The following is a 21,111-nucleotide window of genomic DNA, read 5'->3' as shown; positions in this document are numbered from 1 at the left end:
TAGTGTTTGGTTAGAATTAGCAGTATATTTTGGCTATTTTAGCATTTTTTCAGTTTGTAACCATGACAATCACAATAAATATATATATATATATATGTAATGGTGTATTTTTCAAAACCAAACTGCTGAACCTATATATCTCAAACATGACTAATAATTTCAGGGAAAATGCAAATTACCTGTTTCCAGCTACATAAGCCATAACGTCTGTAAGACAGTAAATACGATGTAAAATAAATGAATTTACATATTTCAATCTCCTCAAATTCTGGCTTTATAACTCAAACTTAGTGCGAATTGAATATTGTTTTTAATTAATTAATTGACAATATTGTGACCGTCATGAAAAGTGGACAGGTTGTGATTTTCAATGAATTAAAGACAAGTACCTTGGTTACCATATAAGTGCACCATGATAACATGACAAACATATTTTCAAATAATCTATTGCTTTAAAACTCCGTCTTTCATAGTTGAAAATAAGCATCAGTTTTGATATTTCGGCAAATTGAAATCATTTAAATTTCAACAAAATTAATTAGCCTGTAATATGTTAATAGGATCGGACAACAGCCTTTGCCTATCTAAGTCCTAGAATGAATATTCTGTTGTACATAAAATCGATCCAATCGCTTAAAGCTGATAAGGGGAGGTAACTACAGTTTGCTATGGAATACATAAAAAAAACTAGATTATGGTGCAAAATGATCATTTACACTTAGCTATAGGCTTTAGAATTTTACTGTTCACGTTGTGTGGCGTTATTTAACATTGAGATCACCAGTGTAAAAATGGCCGGACAGGAGTATATTGTATACCCGAATCAAGTGAGGGAAAAACTGGATGGCAAGACGATTCTTGTGATCGGATCTAGTAACAGTGGCGCACGAAAGGTGTGGGACATTTTTACTCAGGTAAAACTCAAGGTAAGTAACAACATTTGAAGACATCATGCTATTGAAATATTTAACGTTCGTATCATCCATTTCAAATGAGAATTTTCAAACTCGCAAGACATGAACAATTTTGTGACTGTCAGAAATCGAGGTTAGACTGTACAAAATTTCCCAAAAGCAAAAGCTAATATTTCTCTCAATTATTTATTTTCCATGTATCTATTTTTAGATAAGCTATGTCACGTTCTCAAATGAGGCCAAGGTATATAACAATGGAACCAACAGGCAAACTAACGTGCATTAAATACGTTCAGCTTCACATCGCACATAAAAAATGAATATTTTTCAATGAGATCACTATGAAATATTCAAATTATTTATACTTACTGGTAACGAAATATAACTATGACAAATACAAGAGTGTGTTACTAAAGATACGACAAAAAATGTGGGAAAAGGGCAATAAACGAAGTGGGACATTCTAACTTGCGTTTGCTGATTTAAAAACCTGTTGCAGGATTGTCAAAAGCACCGCTGTCACTACTAGTGTCGTCAGAATTACGAGAAAACATGTTGTGATCACTTAATACTTTGATCCGTTCAGCTATTCATGATTGTATGAATGGCCACACTAAACCTTCAGGCCATTACAGGCATAGGTGAGATTCTAGAACATCATGGACTGTGAAGCTCTGTAAATATGTTTCATTGATCATAGCCATAGTGCTTAATTGTGGTAATGATTCATTTGTCCATTTTTATCTATTTCGATCATTCTCCCGTGAAACGTTCTGCTTCAGAAGTTTTGTTTTTCATTTTCTACACGTCAATGGATGAGGCCTGCTAATTTCTAGCTACGACATTTACTGAAAACACTGAGCTTTAGACAAGTTAATATCACACGCATCGACACTGAAGCAATCGCTTGAATTGCTATGTTATATCTAGCATTTATATCACGGTGATAACAGCTGCAAATGCAGTAAAAAAATATATACTACATGTTGTGTGAAAAGAGGAGTTTTTTCTCACTTGTGTACAGATTCATGATGTAGTGTAACTTCAGAGTAAAATGTTTTCATTACCTGTTCACAAGGAAGATTTCACTCCGCTTTAAACTGTAAAATGCTCAAAATTCAATATTGCGTTTACTTTGTGGATGCTTTTCCCCAACAAACATTTGAATTATATCGTTTAACAGATAATATATACCATGATCTACTAATATTATTAAATCGTCCCCCAGAGTGAAAATGGAGTACATTAAGTTAGAGACAAAATTATTGTATTTTTATTTGTATTCACAAGAAAGCATTATATTTAATAATTTTAACACATTAATTGGCTTTACCAAATATAAGTATTCAATATTTCAAAGAAACTTTCAATTTATTATTAATCTGCTCACCATGTTTTAAAGAAAACTGTCTGCCGATAAAAAGTTATACGTTGAATTTCTTTTCTACAGGTCATAATGGTGGCACCTCAGGCTTCAAATTTCGGGGCAGACAAAGTTGATACATGTATCTATTATGACTATTACACAGAAAAGTCAGACATGGGGAAACATGCAGATAATATAATCGAACTTCTTGGAGATCGTGTTAGAGATATTGACGGGTGTTTTACCTTCACAGAACAGGAAACACCAATAACTGCTATCATCTGCAGGAAGCTTCAACTCAGAGGGTTTCATCCGGACGCAGCCCTAACAGTACGGAGCAAGTATAAAACGTATGAAGCCCTCAGATCCAACATAAATAAAACAAAATACAAGACGGAAGAGTATTCACCCGTTTCTTACCGTATTCAAAGTGAGGAGGACATCAAAGAAGCAAAGAAGATTATCTACCCTGCCATTTTGAAACCCGAACAAGACGCAGGTTCCTGGGGAGTCGTGAAGGTGATATCTGAGGAGGATTGCGAACAACAATACAAAAGAATTCAAAGCATTTTCAGCGTTTCTTCCTTTGGGGAAAGGTTTGGTAAATCGATGGTCTTGATGGAACTTCTCGAAGGTCCTTCCTACAACGTTGACCTGGCCATTTATGATGGTGAGCTTATGGCCGCTTTCATAACTGACATAGGTCTTTATCTTCCAAACGTGTTTAATGATACCACCACCTGTATACCTTCTAATCTATCAGCGAAACTCAGGGATCAACTGACTACAGCTGCACATCATTCCTGTTGTAAAGTCGGTTTACTTAACGGAGTTTTCAACACAGAATTAAAAATGACGAAATCCGGTCTAAAACTCGTTGAAATCAATGGAAGAGTTGGCTGTTATCGGAGATGTATTGTCTATGAGACTGTACATGGCGTTAACTTATGGGAAGTCGCAGCCACAATTGCCTGTGGAATCAAGCCTCGTTTTCCAGATGCACTCCCGAGATGCTTTGCTGTTGGAGTGTATCTATTCAATAAATTCCATGCTAAACAGTTTCTGAAAGAGGACGTCCATCAAAAGCTTAGTTCTATGGCTGAAGCTAAAGATATTCTGATGGCAATGCGAACTGAAACAGCAGAGGAAGATTGTGAGAAGGAGTTTGCTGAACCGTTTTGCCATTTAGTTGTACTCGACTACACAAGTATACAGCGAGCGAGACAAGCACTGATACAGCTCTACAAAGACCTCGGGTTCACAGAGAAAGAGTATAACCTAGAACGATTCACCAGTATGTGGGTGTAATTTTACTGTCTCGTCGACTTAAGCTTCCGGGAAATTCAATGAAGCGTAGCAACTTGTTCGACATGTCATGATGATAACATTATTTTGTGGAGTTACTAATGATGACTGCACAAAAACATCTTTTTTCAAAACGACGTGAATCTGGCTATCACAAGAGATGTATCGTTGAAAATGGAATCTGGGATCGAAGTCATATTTAGCACACCCCTTACTTTAACTTATATTGTTTAATGGACATCAAACTACATATAATTGACAACTTTTTCTGTATCTGAAAATAATTTCATTCTATACAATTTCGTTCGTTTTGCGATTTTCACTCTGTACGCACTTCGGTAATGGCAACTATTTTTCACCTTTCTCGATGTTATTTTAGAAATAAAAATCGTTTTAAATTAAATATGAAGTGTTTATTAAATGCAATTATCATCACATCAAGCATCTCTGTTAGTCCCACATGCATTGGCCTACCCAAATACAAACATTTTCTTCGCCTGATGGAGGGGATTACTGGTCTTGACAGGATAATAACTAATTAACTGGGCTGTGAATTCACCAGGATATGGCAACAAGATGACCAGTTTTACCTTATAACATATAGGAATGAACTCTCGGCTTCAATTTGATTAAAATATGTCAAAGTAATCATTGATTGTTTTTGTTTTGATACCAAATAAACTTTTCATATTCCTTATTGTTGGTTTTTTGCTTTTATTTCATTTTCTTATGCTTGGTAGCAAATATTGTTTAACAAAGATATATTCCTTCATCTTTTATACTTATTAATCATATAATCGTCTAACTCTTCAAAAACATTATCATAATAGTCAGTGTTTGTCAACTGTTATCATAAGATTTCAAATCATTCTTACAGGAGGAATAGGATGTTTAAGATCTAGCAAAATTCCTCCCTTTGAGACACACCATTTATACAATACATGTCCCCATTCCGAAGAAGTCTTCTTATCAAATTTGGTAAACCGCGGTATCCCTATAGCTCACTTTTTCCCCTACAGGACTTGCGGCTGCCTTCTTTGCTAACGGCCTACGTGTATGACTCCCTTAAGACTACATCTAAGCTGTTAGGTAACATTTGTTACATATATGTTTTGCCTTCAGTCTACTGGTTTCCCATTATTTGTCAAAGCTTCTTCCTTGTCTGCAAGATCTTCTGATCAAAGCATCGGCATGCTGATGCTGAGCCCCAGGTCGGTGTACAAAGTTCATGTCATACGAGTTCAGCTCTTGAAACCACCAGGCTATTTGTCCCTCAGGTCATTACAAAACAGAAGCCAATGCAATGAACTATGGCCCATGAATATTTGGCATACAAATAGTGCTTTATGTACTTTTTCAAATGCACCACAGCAAGTAACTCTTTCCCGGCAACGAAGTATTTCCTCTCTGCTTTAGTCATAGTGCGACGCCACCTATCACCCGAGAAAGTACTACCCCAATGGCTTCGTGGCTAGCATCGGTATCAAGGATAAATTCCTTTGTGAAATCCGGATGAGACAACACATGTGTTTTACTAATGTCTCTTTCAACTGCTCAAGTGCCTGATGACATGTAATGTCCATTTAAACTCTCGGCCCTTTTCTGTCAACATATGAAGATATTTGGCAATTTAAGCGAAGTTCCTTATAAACATCCTATAATAGCTACAGAATCCCAACTCTTTCACATTGTGAAGGATAGGCCATTGCTCGACTGCTGTAGTTTTACTAGGATATGTGGCTATGCCTTGCTCTGAAACCATATGACCTAGTTACAACACATCTTCCTTGCATAGGTGTCATTTTCTTGCCTTTAATTTCAATCCCGCCGGCACGAGTTATGCAAACACTTTCAGGAGGTTGTCCAAATTTCCTTAAACGGTCTACCAATTACGATCATATCATCGAGGTAGTTGAGATATATCTGCCAATACAGACCAGATAGGACTGCTTCCATGTACCTCAAGGGTAGCAGGTGCCGATGCAAACCTAAAAGACATCACTCGAAACTCATGCAATCTTTTGTTGATCATCTGGCTCAATCTCAACCTGAAAGTAACCAGAAATCAGATCTAGTGTCAAGAACCAAGAACAGCCTGCTTACTGATATAGTATTTCGTCTTTCCTTGGTAGGGGATAGGCGTCATCGATGCTTACTGCGTTTAGCTGTTGATAGTCAACCTCATTACATCAATTTTCTTCCTGACAGGTACGATACCCGAACTCCGTAAACTTGAAGATTTCTTTACTTCTACCTCAACAAGCAAGTAACCTGAATTCAGATCTAGTGTCGAGAAGCAGTTTCGTCTATCCTGGGTAGGTTTAGACGTCATGGATGCTTACTAACTGTAGCTGTCGATGGTCAACGCAGAAATTAATCGCACCTTCATTTTTATAGACAAGCACGATAGCCGAAGTCCATGGACTTGGCGATTTCTGTATCATTTTTCTCTTAAGCATGCCATCATCTACCTAAGACCCAAGATTACCCGGGGCCCTTCTTAATAATTGCTTGATAGGCTAGGCTTCGCATGTCTCTCATGCCTTTTGCCTTCTCTCAAGTAGCTGTACTCTATATATCTCTGTTTGATAAGAAAAGTTCTCCTCTAATGAGGTAATAAAGGAGTCATAAGTCATGTAGTTCTCATTATCAAACCAACTATTCATTATCAATCCTCGCATATGCCTCAAAACGGATTTATAATCCATGGTGCCATCGTATGTAGCGGTTTTAACTATATTAAATTTCATTCATCTTCCCTGTGTGACTGTATCCCTCTGTTCCGCTGTCCTTTACTTTTTCTATAAGTCACATGATCTGGGTAATCATAATGGCTTTGCAAGTGTTCCGACCTGTCATTACCGATTATGTTGTCTGATGCTCTACTTAAAACACGCTTGCTCTCTGCTGACATTCCCACACTGCTAGTACCTAATTAAGTTAAACCATACACTGAGCCTGTGTTCCGAGTCTCAGAATTGGGCACAGTCATGATACCAGAGTCCCACATACGTGTTGTGTTACTTGACATTACTCGAAACATTCACCTCTGTACCATCGACCTCAGAATTTTGATCACAAATAGTATCCATCAAATTACGACTAATATCATAGGTATACTGAGATAACATTGTATGATCACAACTGATCAGATACTATATTTCAAGCAGACAATGTTTAACACTGTTGTAGTATAAGTAAGCCAAAACCTTACAGTGATCCCGCAACGCTGCTACCATTATTTTGTAACGTGCCGTGGGGTCAATACCAAGTTTTACGTGGATCCCTGTATACTTAATGGTAGCTAGTAACTTACTTTACTATCGCAGCAAATATACTCAACAAAAAAAGATAGCTTAACATGTTTCCTTGGCGAATACCTGTAAATGAGTGAAAACAAAATGACGTTGTGCAATATTAGAAAATGGTAATGTTTTACATTACGAAATCCAAGGGGGTTACCAAAATCATTCAAGCGTGAAAGTCTGCGATAGAGCTGCACGAGGTTTTCTGCGACTAACTTGTATCTTCGCTTGAATTTCATAAACCTTCAAACTGACAACTGTTCCTTAGATCCTTAGGACTTAGAAATCACCGAATCTTGCTATCTATCAACTTAATCATTATGCCCCGGCTGTCACAAGTACAGAGAGAGAGGGCTGTAGGCATTATCCAGGCTGGGGAGTCTCGCCGTCCAGCTGCACGGCATTTTGGTTGCAGTGTTAAGACAATTTGCCAGTTGGTAAGTCGTATAAACCAAACGGAGTCAACATCCGATCGTCCCCGAAGCGGCCGACCCCGTAAAACTACCGCCAGGGATGACCGTCGTATACGATTGATAACTTGTACAATCGATTCGTAGCCGCAGTAGAGACTACAGGGACATTGTTTGGGCGTCGTGTGTCTCCCCAAACAGTCCGCAACAGGTTGAGGGCCTACCAATTGAAAGCGCGGCGTCCCTACACTGGACCCAATTTGTTGCGACGTCACCGAGTTCAACACCGTTGGGCCTTACGAGAATAGAACAATGTTCTGTTTTCAGATTGAGTCCAGGTTTTGTCTGCAACATGGTAACGGAAGGCGCAGAGTGTGGAGGCGACGAGGGGAGCGTTTTGTGAAATGCTGCGTCGCAGAAAGGGACCGCTTTGGCGGCGGAAGTGTAATGGTTTGGAGTGGTATTTGTGGGGGGACTCGTACCAGGCTTGTTGTGTTAAATGGCAATTTAACCGGCATTCGATATCGGGACGAAATTTTAAGACCAGTGGTTCTGCCATTCTTAAGACGCCATGCCGTTGGCGCATTTTTCAACAGGATAACGCACCAGCGCACACCATTCGCGTCAGCAGAAGTTTCTTGCAGCAGAATAACGTACAGGTGTTAGATTGGCCATCTAAATCACCTGATTTGTCACCGATTGAGCACGTCTGGGATGTTCTTGGGCAACGCGTGAGAGAACGTCAAAAGCAGCCGTCAAACTTGCAGCAGCTGGTCCAAGCCTTGATCGCTGAATGGAACAACATCTCTCCTCGAATTATCCGCCGGTTTACGAGGACCATGCGACGACGCTGCAATGCTGTTTACTTCGCAAACTGTAGCCATACCTGTTACTTATGGTGTTACCTATGAAATTGACCCCACCGTCTTTTACAGTCGAATAAATTAACTGAACGCAAAGTTTTATAATGAACCATGACTGCAGTTTTATCAGAATTGACCAATTACTTTATTCGTACATGATTGGTAAGGATTTATGAAGGGGTTAATTAATTAATCACAGAATAAAGTATTGTTACCTTTCTTTTTTTGTTTAGTATATATACGGATAATGGGATAAGTACAAACTGCAACCACTAAATATGTACAACGTCACATATTTAAATCATTGACCACAATATACAGTATATTTCAGTTCTAACCGTGTGCGGAGTTATTTATACATATACAGCAACGCTAAGTAAAAGCATGTTACACAGGTAGGAGCTTAGTAACTGCTCATTAAAAAATTTAAATGCTTCATCTATTTTAAGGTGCAGCAGCTGGTGCACGATACAATTCGGAAATAAAAATCGATCATCTAAGAGTGACATCATAACAGATAACGTGGTATTTAAAAGGTAGTGTATAGAAAAACAACCAGTACAAAAATGGCCGGACAGGGGTGTGTTACATACCCGTATCAAGTAAGGGAAAACCTAGCAGGCAAGACGATTCTGGTGATCGGGTCTAGTAAAAGTGGTGCACGAAAGGTGTGGGACATTTTCATAGAAGATAAAATCCAGGTAAGCTATCAGGCATAATCAACTATACATTTGCATTCACAATAAGATTGAAATATTAACATATATATCTACAGGTAACATCCTGTTTCGTTCCCATTTCATATGAAAATAAAGCGACAACATTTGACAGTGTACTCGAGATTCACCCACGGCAGGGCCCTGCGCGTATGACCAATCGATATAAGCGATATGCTTGCATAGCAATTGTTGTAAAATGAATAAAGCCAAAGTATATATTTCAAAAAATTATATATTCATATTAGTTTATATATATATCAATGTGTATCGAACATCTTGATTAACATGTCAAAAATATTGACTGCAAACAGTAGGCCCTTTAAGTTGACAAACTCGCAAGCACAAGAAGGCTGAAACGGCGTCAACGGGTATCTATCGACATTGTTAAAGTATCTCTTCATATTCAGTAATACTGATTAAAACCGTAATGAAACCCGAACCGGATCACTGGGCTCTGATTCGGCACAGTAGATACAATACAGTATCTGGACGTTACTTATACATAATAAGTAATACCTTTCGGCACATAAACCACAAAAATAGTTGTGGTACTAGATATGTACAGGATGCGTAGCTCTCTAAAGATACGATTAGTGTATAGTCCCCATAGACCAACATGAATCTATTATTTATTTCTTCGATTTGAGAGAAGCATATTCATCCACATCTAATGAAAACCGAAGTTCCCTACCACAACAGTAATGACATTCTACAGCACTAAAATTCAATCAATGAGATATGCCAGTCTATAGATACAACGTATGCTTAGAGTGAAATCAATTTCCCTTAACCAATTTTAATGCGTACATACTGAAAACTGAAAAATTCATTCTCCACCTCAATGGCTGGACTACATAAAGCGAATAAATAAACATCGTAAAAATTACTACATTTGGTGTGAAAAGGGAACCTATTTCCAATACTTTTTAAATGTTTTGCAAGAATTTATTTCTTAAACTTTCTTTCCAAACAATTACAAATTCTCATTTAAACTACTCTAAACGTCTCCAATAAATCCTGGAAAAAATAATTGAGTTTATGTTTAGGGATTTTCCCCTTTTGAATGAAAATGGATTTATCATTGCGTTGTGTAAAAGAGCCAATGCTATAGGGCTGTGAGTTATGAACGAAACTTTTTTTTATATAATGCTAATAAATTGCTTAACTATAAAGAAATTTCAACATTTCGATGTCATTTTTTAGTGTTCTGACATGACCTACACACCATTTTTAAAGAAAACGATTTAAATTAAAATTAAAATTCATCTTCATCTTGAATTTCTTTACTGCAGATCATATTGGTGGCAAATGAAGCTTCGAATTTCGGGATGGACAAAGTGGATACCTTCATTTGGTATGACTATTACGCAGGAAAGTCAGACATGGAGAAACATGCAGATAACATAATCGAACTTCTTGGAGATCGTGTTAGAGATATTGATGGGTGTTTTACCTTCACAGAAGATGATACGCCTATAACAGCTACCGTCTGTAGGAAGCTTCAACTCAGAGGGTTTCATCCGGACGCAGGCCTAACAGTGCGGAGCAAGTATAAAACTTATGAAGCCCTCAGATCAAAAACAAATAATACTAAATACAAAACGGAAGAGTATTCACCCGTTTCTTACCGTATTCAAAATGAGGAGGACATTAAAGAAGCAAAGAACATAGTCTACCCTGCCATTTTGAAGCCTGAACACGCTGTAAGTTCCTGGGGAGTCGTGAAGGTAATGTCTGAAGACGACTGTATTCTGCAGTTTAAAAGAATTCAGAAAAGCTTTGAAGCCTCTTCTTATGCTGAACCATATGGAACGTCAATGGTCCTGATGGAACGTCTTGAAGGTCCTTCCTATGAAGTTGATGTGATTATATATGATGGTGAACTTATCGCTGCTTTCGTTGCCGACATTGGTCGATACCTCCCCGATACATTTGCCTGCACCAGTATATGCATACCTTCCAGTCTTTGCGAAGAGCTACAAGATCAACTGAAGACAGCTGCGCATCAATGCTGTTGTAAAGTTGGGTTACTGAATGGAGTCTTCAACTCAGAATTTAAAATGACAAAAGCCGGTCTAAAACTTGTGGAGATCAACGGTAGAACCGGTAGTTACTGCAGATGTATTGTCTACAAAACTACATATGGCGTTCTGATATGGGAAATTGCAGCTGCCATTGCTTGTGGAATCAAGCCCTATTTTCCATCTTTACCTACGAGATATTTTGCTGTTGGAATATTCCTTTTCAGTAAGTATCACGGAAAACAGTTTCTCAAAGAGGACGTCAAACAAAAGCTGAAAATCCTGACTGAAGCAAAACAAATAATCCTTGAAACGCGACACGAGAATGTAGACCCACAATGTGATGAGGAATTTCTCCAAACTTTCTGTCACCTAGTTGCGCTCAACAGCACAAGCATGAAAGGTGCGAGACAAGATGCGATAAAAATTTACAGAAACCTCGGGTTTTCAGAGGAAGAGTTTGACATTGAACAATTAACAAGTTTGTGGTCATAAAAATGACATGTTTCTATATCAATATTCTAAGAACTTATGTTCAACAAATAAACTAAACATATTAGAAGACATTAATGTATGTGTAGACCAAATATTGAATAAACAAAGGGATACATGGTAACCGTGAATAAAGACAAAAACTCGTATATTGCGTTAATGTTTTAAAAGACGTCTATTATATATATGTAGCTTCATATACCGGGGTCAAAATAATTATAAAACAAGACAACCAGATTTCACCTTGACCTACAAAAAGTTCACTTTCTACTACTTTTCACCAAACTATCAGATTTTCTCCTTAACCTACAAAACGTTCACTTTCTACTACTTTTCACCAGACTACCAGATTTCACATTTAATCTTCTTATACTGCTTGTCGACTGTTTTTCACTGTAATGCTAAGGCATATCGCCATGAATCCGACAGAACACTAGTTTTATTTTTTTACGTTCAAGTATTAAAGGATTTTTATTCATGATTGAATCAGTAAGAAACCGCTTTCTTGTGATAACAAAAACAAAGAAGTTGAAGCAAAAAAAAACATTGCGAAATGTAAATATGCTTGAAGTGCTAGTGAATCACGTGACATTCAGATGTTAGGTCAGAGGTCACACATGCCGCTTCAGAAATGGACGAACAGAAAGGTGTGGCATATACAGACCAAGTCAGGGGAAAACTAAGAGACGGGACTATCCTAGTCATTGGATCAAATTCAAGTGCGGGACGGAGTGTGGAACATTTTTACAGACGTAAAGATCAAGGTAAACATATCAGGCATTACCGAATAAACAGTTACAGCTACAATGACTTCGGAATCTCAATTTACGTATCATTCATTCGTAGTTTCATTATGAAATTCACAAAACTCACCGAAGGCTGAAGATTTTGATATTTGTTTCTTAAATCCCAAACGGAATGGAAACTTGTGCAAGTCGGTCTATTTTCATTGGCTAGATCTGTATGTTATTACATTATAACATAAATAATTTGTTCACAATAATTCATTAAAAAAAAAGGAAACATCCGGAAAGGAAGGGATCAGTAAGGTTATATCTAAGGTTAAGAGTGATATATCCATAGACTTTGTCTTCCTTTTTGGATATTCAAAAAGACATAGAAGATGTAATTTAATGCTGAAAAATATTGAAAAATAGAACCTAGAACCTCTCCAAAATATCAATATTAAAGTACCTGGAACGATAGAATGAAATATATATATATACCCAAAGAGTTCCCTTATTTTTCATGGATCTATTCATTGTATTTTTTGTTGTTTTTTATTATTTATTTCCGAAGAGTTTTATTTTCAGCCATTTACGAGATTAAGAAAAAGAAAAAAACAGATAAACCTGCCGATTGAATAAAAAGAAGAAAACATGCACATACAAACAGTAAAATGTCATCCGTTCAATGAAAGATGCAGTCATACCTTCAAAAGTTTGGTTAACCCCCTATAATTCAACTATCGTGCAAAATCTCTATTATAGTAGGTAATCTTTTGAAGGTTGTGTACTACAGCAGACAAAATATGCATATGGTTGGTATGAACTATCAGCGAATATACATGTATGTAAAATGTCAGTAGATCTTAAAGCCCCAATATACGTAACATTCACCAAATATTTAGTGTAGAATCACACATAGTTATTGAGATGTAGTTAAAATTAAGTTATTCAAACAATAGTTACCATGACTTTGTGCATAAAGTATTGATATATGAGCAGTTGAAACTCGCTCTTTGTAAACACAACTCCATTTTAAACACTCCGCCATCGAACCTGATGTCGCGAGAGTTGAGATTTCTACTTAAAGAGGAAGCACATGCAGATATGTCTACGGTAAGTTTTTGTTTACAAACATTGTTTGCAAAGTCTTGTCGTAGACTTGAGGTATTCCTGAGATAAACATTCAGGTTTTTTGGGAAATTATTATAAAGAATAATTAGTTCAGAAACGATACGACGCACAGGTATAAAGTAAGAATTCAGAACTAGGCTGATGTATGACTGGAAAAAAGGAAGCGACTGGTGAACGTCTGTACAGTGTCTGCTATGTTTACACACACGGAATATGCGCATGCGCAATGTCATCTCAACGAGCGGTAATGTATGAATTATTGTGGGTCCCGATTTTTTTCAATTTTTATTTAAATTGAAAACAGTCAGTTTTATTTTCTTTAATTATTGGGAAGTATTTGTTTTGTTACATATATTACGGGGAAAATAAGATAAAGTTTGTTTTTAATAGTGGATTTTACGTTTATTGGGGCTTTAAGGAATGATATGGGACTTTTCATCTTATATACATGGGAGTTTAAACACGACGTGTATATAGAACATATTCTATCATCGTGAAACGCATTGATAACTTCAGTGTACTCCAGGTTTAAGCCTACTACGAAATACCACATGCTGAGTACTGATCCGGTCCACCACTTATAAATGTGTCGCGTCTTTAAGCGTCGGTATATTATTTCTTCACTTCGAACATAAAAAACTGTTCCGTTATCAAAAATTAACAGACGGTGAAGCTATGTCAATCGTATATCATCGTCAGATACGATAACTATACTACAGCATTTGATTAAAATTATTTCTTTTCGCTATCTTACCGGAGGGTTTACAGTAGTTTAAACTTCGAAAATAGCAGTAGGGTTGAAAGCATTTGTTTCCATGAACAGATGGTCAAAATGATATTTCATCTAGATTCTTTGTCGAGTTTAATTTTTCAATAAGACCAAAATATTTTCAGCGTTTTTAACTTAGGAGTAGCATATGGTTTTAATTTTTTGTTCGTACAAAGACATTTTAAAACAATATATTTCTGTCAAGAATGATTGTTTTGATATCATTGGACACGATATATAATCAATTCGGCCACAAAAAAGGGACTACAATGCCCAAGGGTAGAGTTTCTTTTTCTTTCATACACAGAGAAATGTGATATCATAATTTCATAATTCTGTACCGTTTTACGTTCTTTCTGGCATGTTTTGGTGTGAAGTACACACCTTATCTTAACGAATATCGCTTCCTGAAACGAAACCTTTAATTTCTCTTCTACAGAAATAATGGTGGCACATGAAGCTTCAAATTTCAGGGCGGACAAAGAGGATACCTTCGTTTATTATGACTATTACACAGACCAGTCACGCACGAAGAAACATGCAGATAACATAATCGAACTTATTGGAGATCGTGTTAGATATATTGGGTGTTTACCTTCACAGAAGATGATACACCTGAAACAGCTACCGTCTGTAGGAAGCTTCAACTCAGAGGGTTTCAGCCGGACGCAGCCCTAACAGTACGGAGCAAGTATAAAACGTATGAAGCCCTCGGATCCAACATAAATAAAACAAACTACAAATTTATTCCTACACCAACCACGTCCGTGAATCTGGACCTTTAGAACTTATGTATCGAGCAATTACTAACTTGGACATTACGGAACAAAATTTGTTGATAATCAGTTTCACGTTTCAATGGTACATAGCTTTCATTGTTTAAACAATATTTTGACATGAAATAAAAAGGATCATTTTACACTGGCGTTGTTTATAATATGTTGAATGTTAGTTGTGGACATTTTACAGCCAGCTATCTGCAAACATTGGGCTTAAAACAAGAGAGATTTGAATGTGTTTTTCATGTTTATATATAAGAGGCAAAAAATATATTAATAACACAAATGACGGTTTGAGTAGCATTTTATTACAATTTAAAAAGACTTTTCAAAAATTATACAAGATCAAAAAGTAATTCATTGCAGCTCAATACACATTTAGCGAAAGTATATGAAAAACTAGCTTTAAGTGAAGATATCATTTATTCTTTTCACAAGTGCTCATTACGAACATGGTAAACAAACAATTAGACCATATACAGTGGACCCTCGATAATCCGGAAAACTGCAATCCGGACGGAAAGGTTCGGAAACGGATTTCTATCACGTCATTTGTATTCATCAATCCGGACATTCGAATTCCGGCTCTGGAAATAAGTCTTGGGAACGCATTCGCCCTTTTCTTAATAATATTCCCACGATAGTTTGGAAAGTCATGTGGCCACAGAGAGTTTTGACGCGCTCAATCAGTCGCGTCAGGTGTATACCCGGTTGATCGCTCGACGTTATGCGTAGCCATGACGACTGCTGCCGGATCATCGCCTCGGGTGTGTTCACCTGTGTAGTTCGTGTCAGTTGTCATACAGTATGCATTTGTCGTAGCAGTACATATGTAACTGCGGTACGCATCGCCAAATAAATACATCGAAAAGAGTAATCTGATATCTATTCAGAACACTTTTAATTTTCATTTTTAGTCTGTATTTCGCATAATATAAAGATACAACTAGTGAGGAAGTAAAGGCTACTTGTCAAGAATTCGAAATATAGCTATAACGCTCGGGACACGGTCTATCAAACTTATGCATGTTTAACAGAATTTACATGACAATAGTCCGTGTTTTCAATAGTACACCTTGATTCTAAATGGAGAAAAAATATTTATGTAAAAATAACATGCGGATCAATCACAGAGACGGCGTGGAAAATAGCACGACAATATCACATTAATTTGTGACCTTTTTATATTAATGAGGGTATTTTTTTATATTACGACGCTTATTTAAACAGCCCAGTGTAACGTGAAGGGAGAGTGGTCACAGAGACAGCTTTGGTAGGTCCTTATGCCGTCGCTGACATTTTACAGATTGGATCTTATGGTAACGTGGACATGTGCTACAAGTAACGATATTGATTGTTTTAATTGACTCATTTCGAAAGAGAGAAACTAGATTTGTGAACAGTTTTCATGATACCATCGGAATTAAGGGGCGGATTTAATCAACTGATGCATACGAGACCTTCTAGTTCACCTATTTTTCAAAATATCCCTCTAGTGTAAGATACAAAGATCCCATTTTAAACACGTAGAAGTGGTACGTTGATTTTATGTCGAGTGTCTTATTTTGTACATCGTTTCACAAAACAAAGTCAACAAAAACATTACGATCAGGGCAATACCTCCATTGTGAATATCGCTCCTTTACAGGAAGGAAATTATATTGAAAGTGTTGTATTGAATCCTGAATGCAACAAGACAAACGTATCATCCCTGTATTAGAACAGTTTCACAACCTCACCTGTTGGTAAAACAGTTAAAGTCTGCTTAAAAAATAATTTGAAGTCTCCTACTTGTTATCTCAAGCCTGCTTGTAATTCTTTTAAGTATGCTAATAATTATTTTGAGTATGCTAATAATTCATTTAAGTCTGATACTAATTGTTTGAAGTCGTGTCGTAATGTGTCGTGTCGTAATCATTATTTTAAGTCTGCTGATAATTGTTTTAAGTCTTCTAATAATTTATTTAAGTCTATATATAATTCTTAGTGTGTATGGCAATGATTTTTTTCAGTTAACATCTAGGTCTTAATGGTTATCTGATTTAAGCCTTGGGTTTTTTGGCAATCAAACTATTTCTGTATACTATAATTGTGCTTATTTGCGTGAATAGCAAGTAATGTGGGTGCGCTAATTCGTCGTTTTTGCCTGAAAACAGGTTGATAATTGTATACTTACATTATTGGTAAATTTCCCAAAAACGATCACGGTTGATTGTGTCAAATGTAGTACCTTAACTCTGAATAGTTAAAACTGATAATGGCTATATTGGTTTAAAACCTCAGATTCACCCCCTTATATTGGGTCACATTAAAAAACAAAAAAGTGTAATTAATTGACTTTGGAAACCTCAAAAATAAGAAAAATATAAAGGTCAATCACATGAAAGCTTTAGGTTTATAATGAGAAACAAAAATATATATAAATACATGTTCTAAATATAAGAAAGAGAACAAGAAGTTCTTTCTGTCCTATACATCTGCTTCCTTTAGAAGCTCAACTTTATCTACCAGCAGACTACAATAATTCAGAAACACTATTGATTTGACACACCTATCAAAGATACATAAGAGCTGAATTCACATCTACTAGTAATTGGAAAAAAATGAACTGACTACATAAATTTTGTATTTTCTTTACAATAGGATTCAGTAGATTTTGCAACATATGTTATTAATTACTAGTCGAACCAGGTGGCAGAAACATCCTAAGAGTGGTCTTGTCACCCAATATTGTTGTTCTTTATCTATTCTCTAAATGTTTAATCTATTGACTTCTTTCTAATCTCTCTCCTTTGTTCTCGCCCTTAATTATATGAAATTTGGGTAATTCCTTTTAAGATATAATAATAACAGTAATAATCTCTTTTCAGATGCAAGGTAACTGTCTGTGGATCATTTCGTTTTTCTGATCAATCAGAAAATCAAAAGGACACAAGCTATAGACCTAGGTAACCTACACATAAAATTTGAGAAAGATCAATCCCAAAATCAAAATGGAACAATTAGGGATCATATATATCCAGAACTTTTCAAGAAACAGCTATAAATATAAATATCCAAGATGGCACCCTGTAAGCAATTTTGTTAATCTAGTCAGTCCCCCAAAAATATAATAGAACTAGGGATTGAAAACCCATCCAGTAATTTTCAAGAAACAGATATAACGATATTTTATAGTCAAAATCGAAGATGGCTGCCTACAAGCCAACTTAAAATGCATTAGGACTTAAACAATTGGCTTTTATGGACATGATTTTTAACATACAGCTGGTCTTCATTCTTTTTTTCAATTTCAGTAATTTTCGTAAGACAGGTTTGTCAATACTTTTTATTGCAGCATCAAAATGTTATGATAGATGCATACATTCAATGATATATATTTTTGTGTAAACAACTGAAACAGCAGCAAAAATGATTGGTAGATTTTCTTTTTTTCAAGGAAATTCCACTCAAGCTGTGCACATGTACAAAATATCATTAGTGTGATTTACAGGAGGTTTTTTAATCATATCACAATGCAATGAAAATATTCAATATAATGTAATATCCAAGTTTTATTTGCCAATGAAAATTCATAACAAAAATTAATAATGCTTACCAAATTCCCAAAACTACAAAGGTATCTTGTATCAAAGAAACTTCTCTGGACAAACAGATTCTTTTGAGATCATTCTTGAGTAAAAAAAAAAAAACCCTAAACTGTGTGAACATATTGCTACTATCAACAAAGCTGTGTCTCATACTCAGTACAAAAGTATTGTACAATTTAAATTTTTTGTTGCAATATAATGATGTCAAATTTTAGCTTCTGTATTTTGTCTTTATAGCTACAATTGTGAATACATTTGTTCATCTTTGTGCTAAATTGCCAAAAAGTAAAAATGCCCTAAAATTTGATTGTGTCAAATTAAGTACCTTAACAGTAGCCTTAGCCTACCTAAAAAAGTCAAACAAACTACAACAGTAAGAACAGAAATAATCTCAGACCATATGACTAGTAGAGAGAGTTTTCAAATATCACACAGTTTCTTGTTCATGAACCTGTATTTTACATCTAAACATATATTTTTCTAGAAGAATGAAAGCCCAAACCTGAATTCAATTAATAGATACCAAGATAAATACAATTTTGTGAATTTAAAGGCATTGAAGCAACACTATAGAAGCACTGTGTATATACAAAGCCACTTAAAAACAAAACGTCAGTCTTAAAGCGACACAATCTGCAAACAAAAACAAACACAGGTATAAAGAATATTTTTAAAATCTCACCTGATAATTACTTACATTGTATATAATACATGCATAATAGATTCAAAATGACAGTAAACAAGCCAATAGCTTAATGTTTGTCATCAATTCCAGATGTTAGTCACCAATCTGTGATAACAAAATTCATTTTAAACATGCGATATCAACCATGTTTATTTACCTGCCAATGAATTCATTTATACAACATTTTGTCTTTTAGATCTTCTTTCACACCAAAAATCAACTCATTCATACAGCTGTCTTTCAAAATTTTCAACCCTTTATCAGTGATTTCATCCCATCCTACACTCAAATGATTACAAATTTCATATACACTAAATTTAAGCCCCTCAGCCCTGTGATGATCTAAGTTACAATCTTGATTTATTATATAGTCATTCTAAATTAAATAGTGAAAAGTTGAAAGACTGAGATAAGAAAGAAAGTGATGTCATAGCATATACTCAATTTATGTTTAAGTAGGTGAGCTGAAAATATGTCATGGTCTTCAGTATATGATTGGTTACCTCCCTTTAATTCATTTAATCTATTGTCAATATTACAAAAATAACTTTCATTTATACAACAGTTTTGGTGGTCATAACATTGCCTCCAATATCTCACATATCTCCTTTCTTGCATAAACAAGTTAAACAATTAGATATTTGCATCTTCAACCTATATCTGACAATCATTTTCAACAAATATTTCAAAGTAAAGATTTGAGTTTTTGAAAAGTCATTACCTTGTAGATGTACCAATTTTTGATAATTACTCCAATACAATGTTTCATCAAGTCCCCATATCCTAAAATTTTAATAACTGCTATTTTTTTCTAACTTGAGAAATAAAAATCACCTCAATCTTCTTTCTTTTCACTGATGTGTCAACATGTCAACTTTTAAAGTATTGTCTTCACCAATGTTGAAAGAAGTATCATGAATTTTTTTTACATTAATTTGTATATATTGATGTGTACCTACTGATACATGGGTATCTTTTTCATACCTCCATCACGTCTGAAAAGGAGGAGGTTGCTATGTCCACAAGCTAAGCATGCTAAAGTGATATGAAACCTGCTTGTGGGCATGTACATAATCATAAAAAACATAATTGTTTTTAAAGTTTTTTGTAATTTGAAGTGCTTTTTTATACAACGTATCTGTATCAATTTAAATGTATCAGAATGGATAAATGTGAAATACACATGTATGTTAATGTGTCATCTTTGTATGAAAGAGTGCAGATTACAGTATAATGGGACATGTATGTACATTGTGGGGATTCATAACCATAAATGTATGAATATCAATCATTTGTTGTTTATACATCTAGAGCATATCTAGGCATATGAGCAATATAGTGTATACAGCTATGTGGAGCACATGTGTACATGAACAGTATGTTGGAGCATGTACGTATCACATAAGTACAGCTACAGAGGCTACATTTATAAACATGTTTATTGGTACATATGTGTTTAATTGGGGCCCATGTGGGGTACATGTGTACATGTACAGTATATTGGAGCTTGTGTATATGTTACAAAATATATTTAACAACATCTTCATATGAAAACAAAAAATACACCAATTTGATTGGTGATAATCTGTCCAACCATAAATCATTCTATATACAGTTTACAAGTGCTTACAGTGAAAAAATTCAACCCATTCAAAAACATTCTGCCGTGCCTCGTAAAGCTCAATCTATGAACTTCTAGTTACAAAATATATATATATACCAGTACAACAAAATCTCCAGTCAACGTTAGGCATGTAACATATATACTAGCATATCTCTTATATACTCTAATAAACATCCAATTCAACATTTAGGCACTTCTGTCAAACAATGAAAAGAAATCCCCGTAATGGTTTAAATTCAACAGATCAAAGAAAAAATTGCATACATTCATTTTTTTTTACACTGGAATGTCCAGTTAAAAAAACAAGTTCTTTTCTATGTAATATCCAAAATTACCACACATGAATGAATATCACAAAATAGTCTGTTACAGCAAGTATCTATGTATGCAATTATTTAACCAGCATATCA

The 21,111-nt window shown here is 35.4% G+C and overlaps 2 protein-coding genes across 2 annotated transcripts; both read left to right on the top strand.

The window, feature by feature from the left end:
- Positions 1-791: 791 nt before the first annotated feature.
- LOC132560394 (carnosine synthase 1-like) lies at positions 792-3,588 on the top strand. The gene is made up of 2 exons (XM_060225062.1): positions 792-926; positions 2,365-3,588. The coding sequence occupies exons 1-2, from the start codon at positions 792-794 to the stop codon at positions 3,586-3,588; spliced, it is 1,359 nt and encodes a 452-aa protein (XP_060081045.1).
- Positions 3,589-8,729: 5,141 nt separating this feature from the next.
- On the top strand, positions 8,730-11,398 carry LOC132560393 (carnosine synthase 1-like). The gene is made up of 2 exons (XM_060225061.1): positions 8,730-8,864; positions 10,175-11,398. The coding sequence occupies exons 1-2, from the start codon at positions 8,730-8,732 to the stop codon at positions 11,396-11,398; spliced, it is 1,359 nt and encodes a 452-aa protein (XP_060081044.1).
- The last annotated feature ends 9,713 nt before the right edge of the window (positions 11,399-21,111 follow it).

Source organism: Ylistrum balloti, unplaced genomic scaffold, assembly GCF_031769215.1.
Source record: "Ylistrum balloti isolate Yb309-2 unplaced genomic scaffold, AGI_CSIRO_Ybal_v1 Utg371056, whole genome shotgun sequence".
Lineage (NCBI taxonomy): Eukaryota > Metazoa > Mollusca > Bivalvia > Pectinida > Pectinidae > Ylistrum > Ylistrum balloti.
Note: the sequence above shows the minus strand (reverse complement) of the source record. Positions and strands in the feature narration are given on the sequence as shown.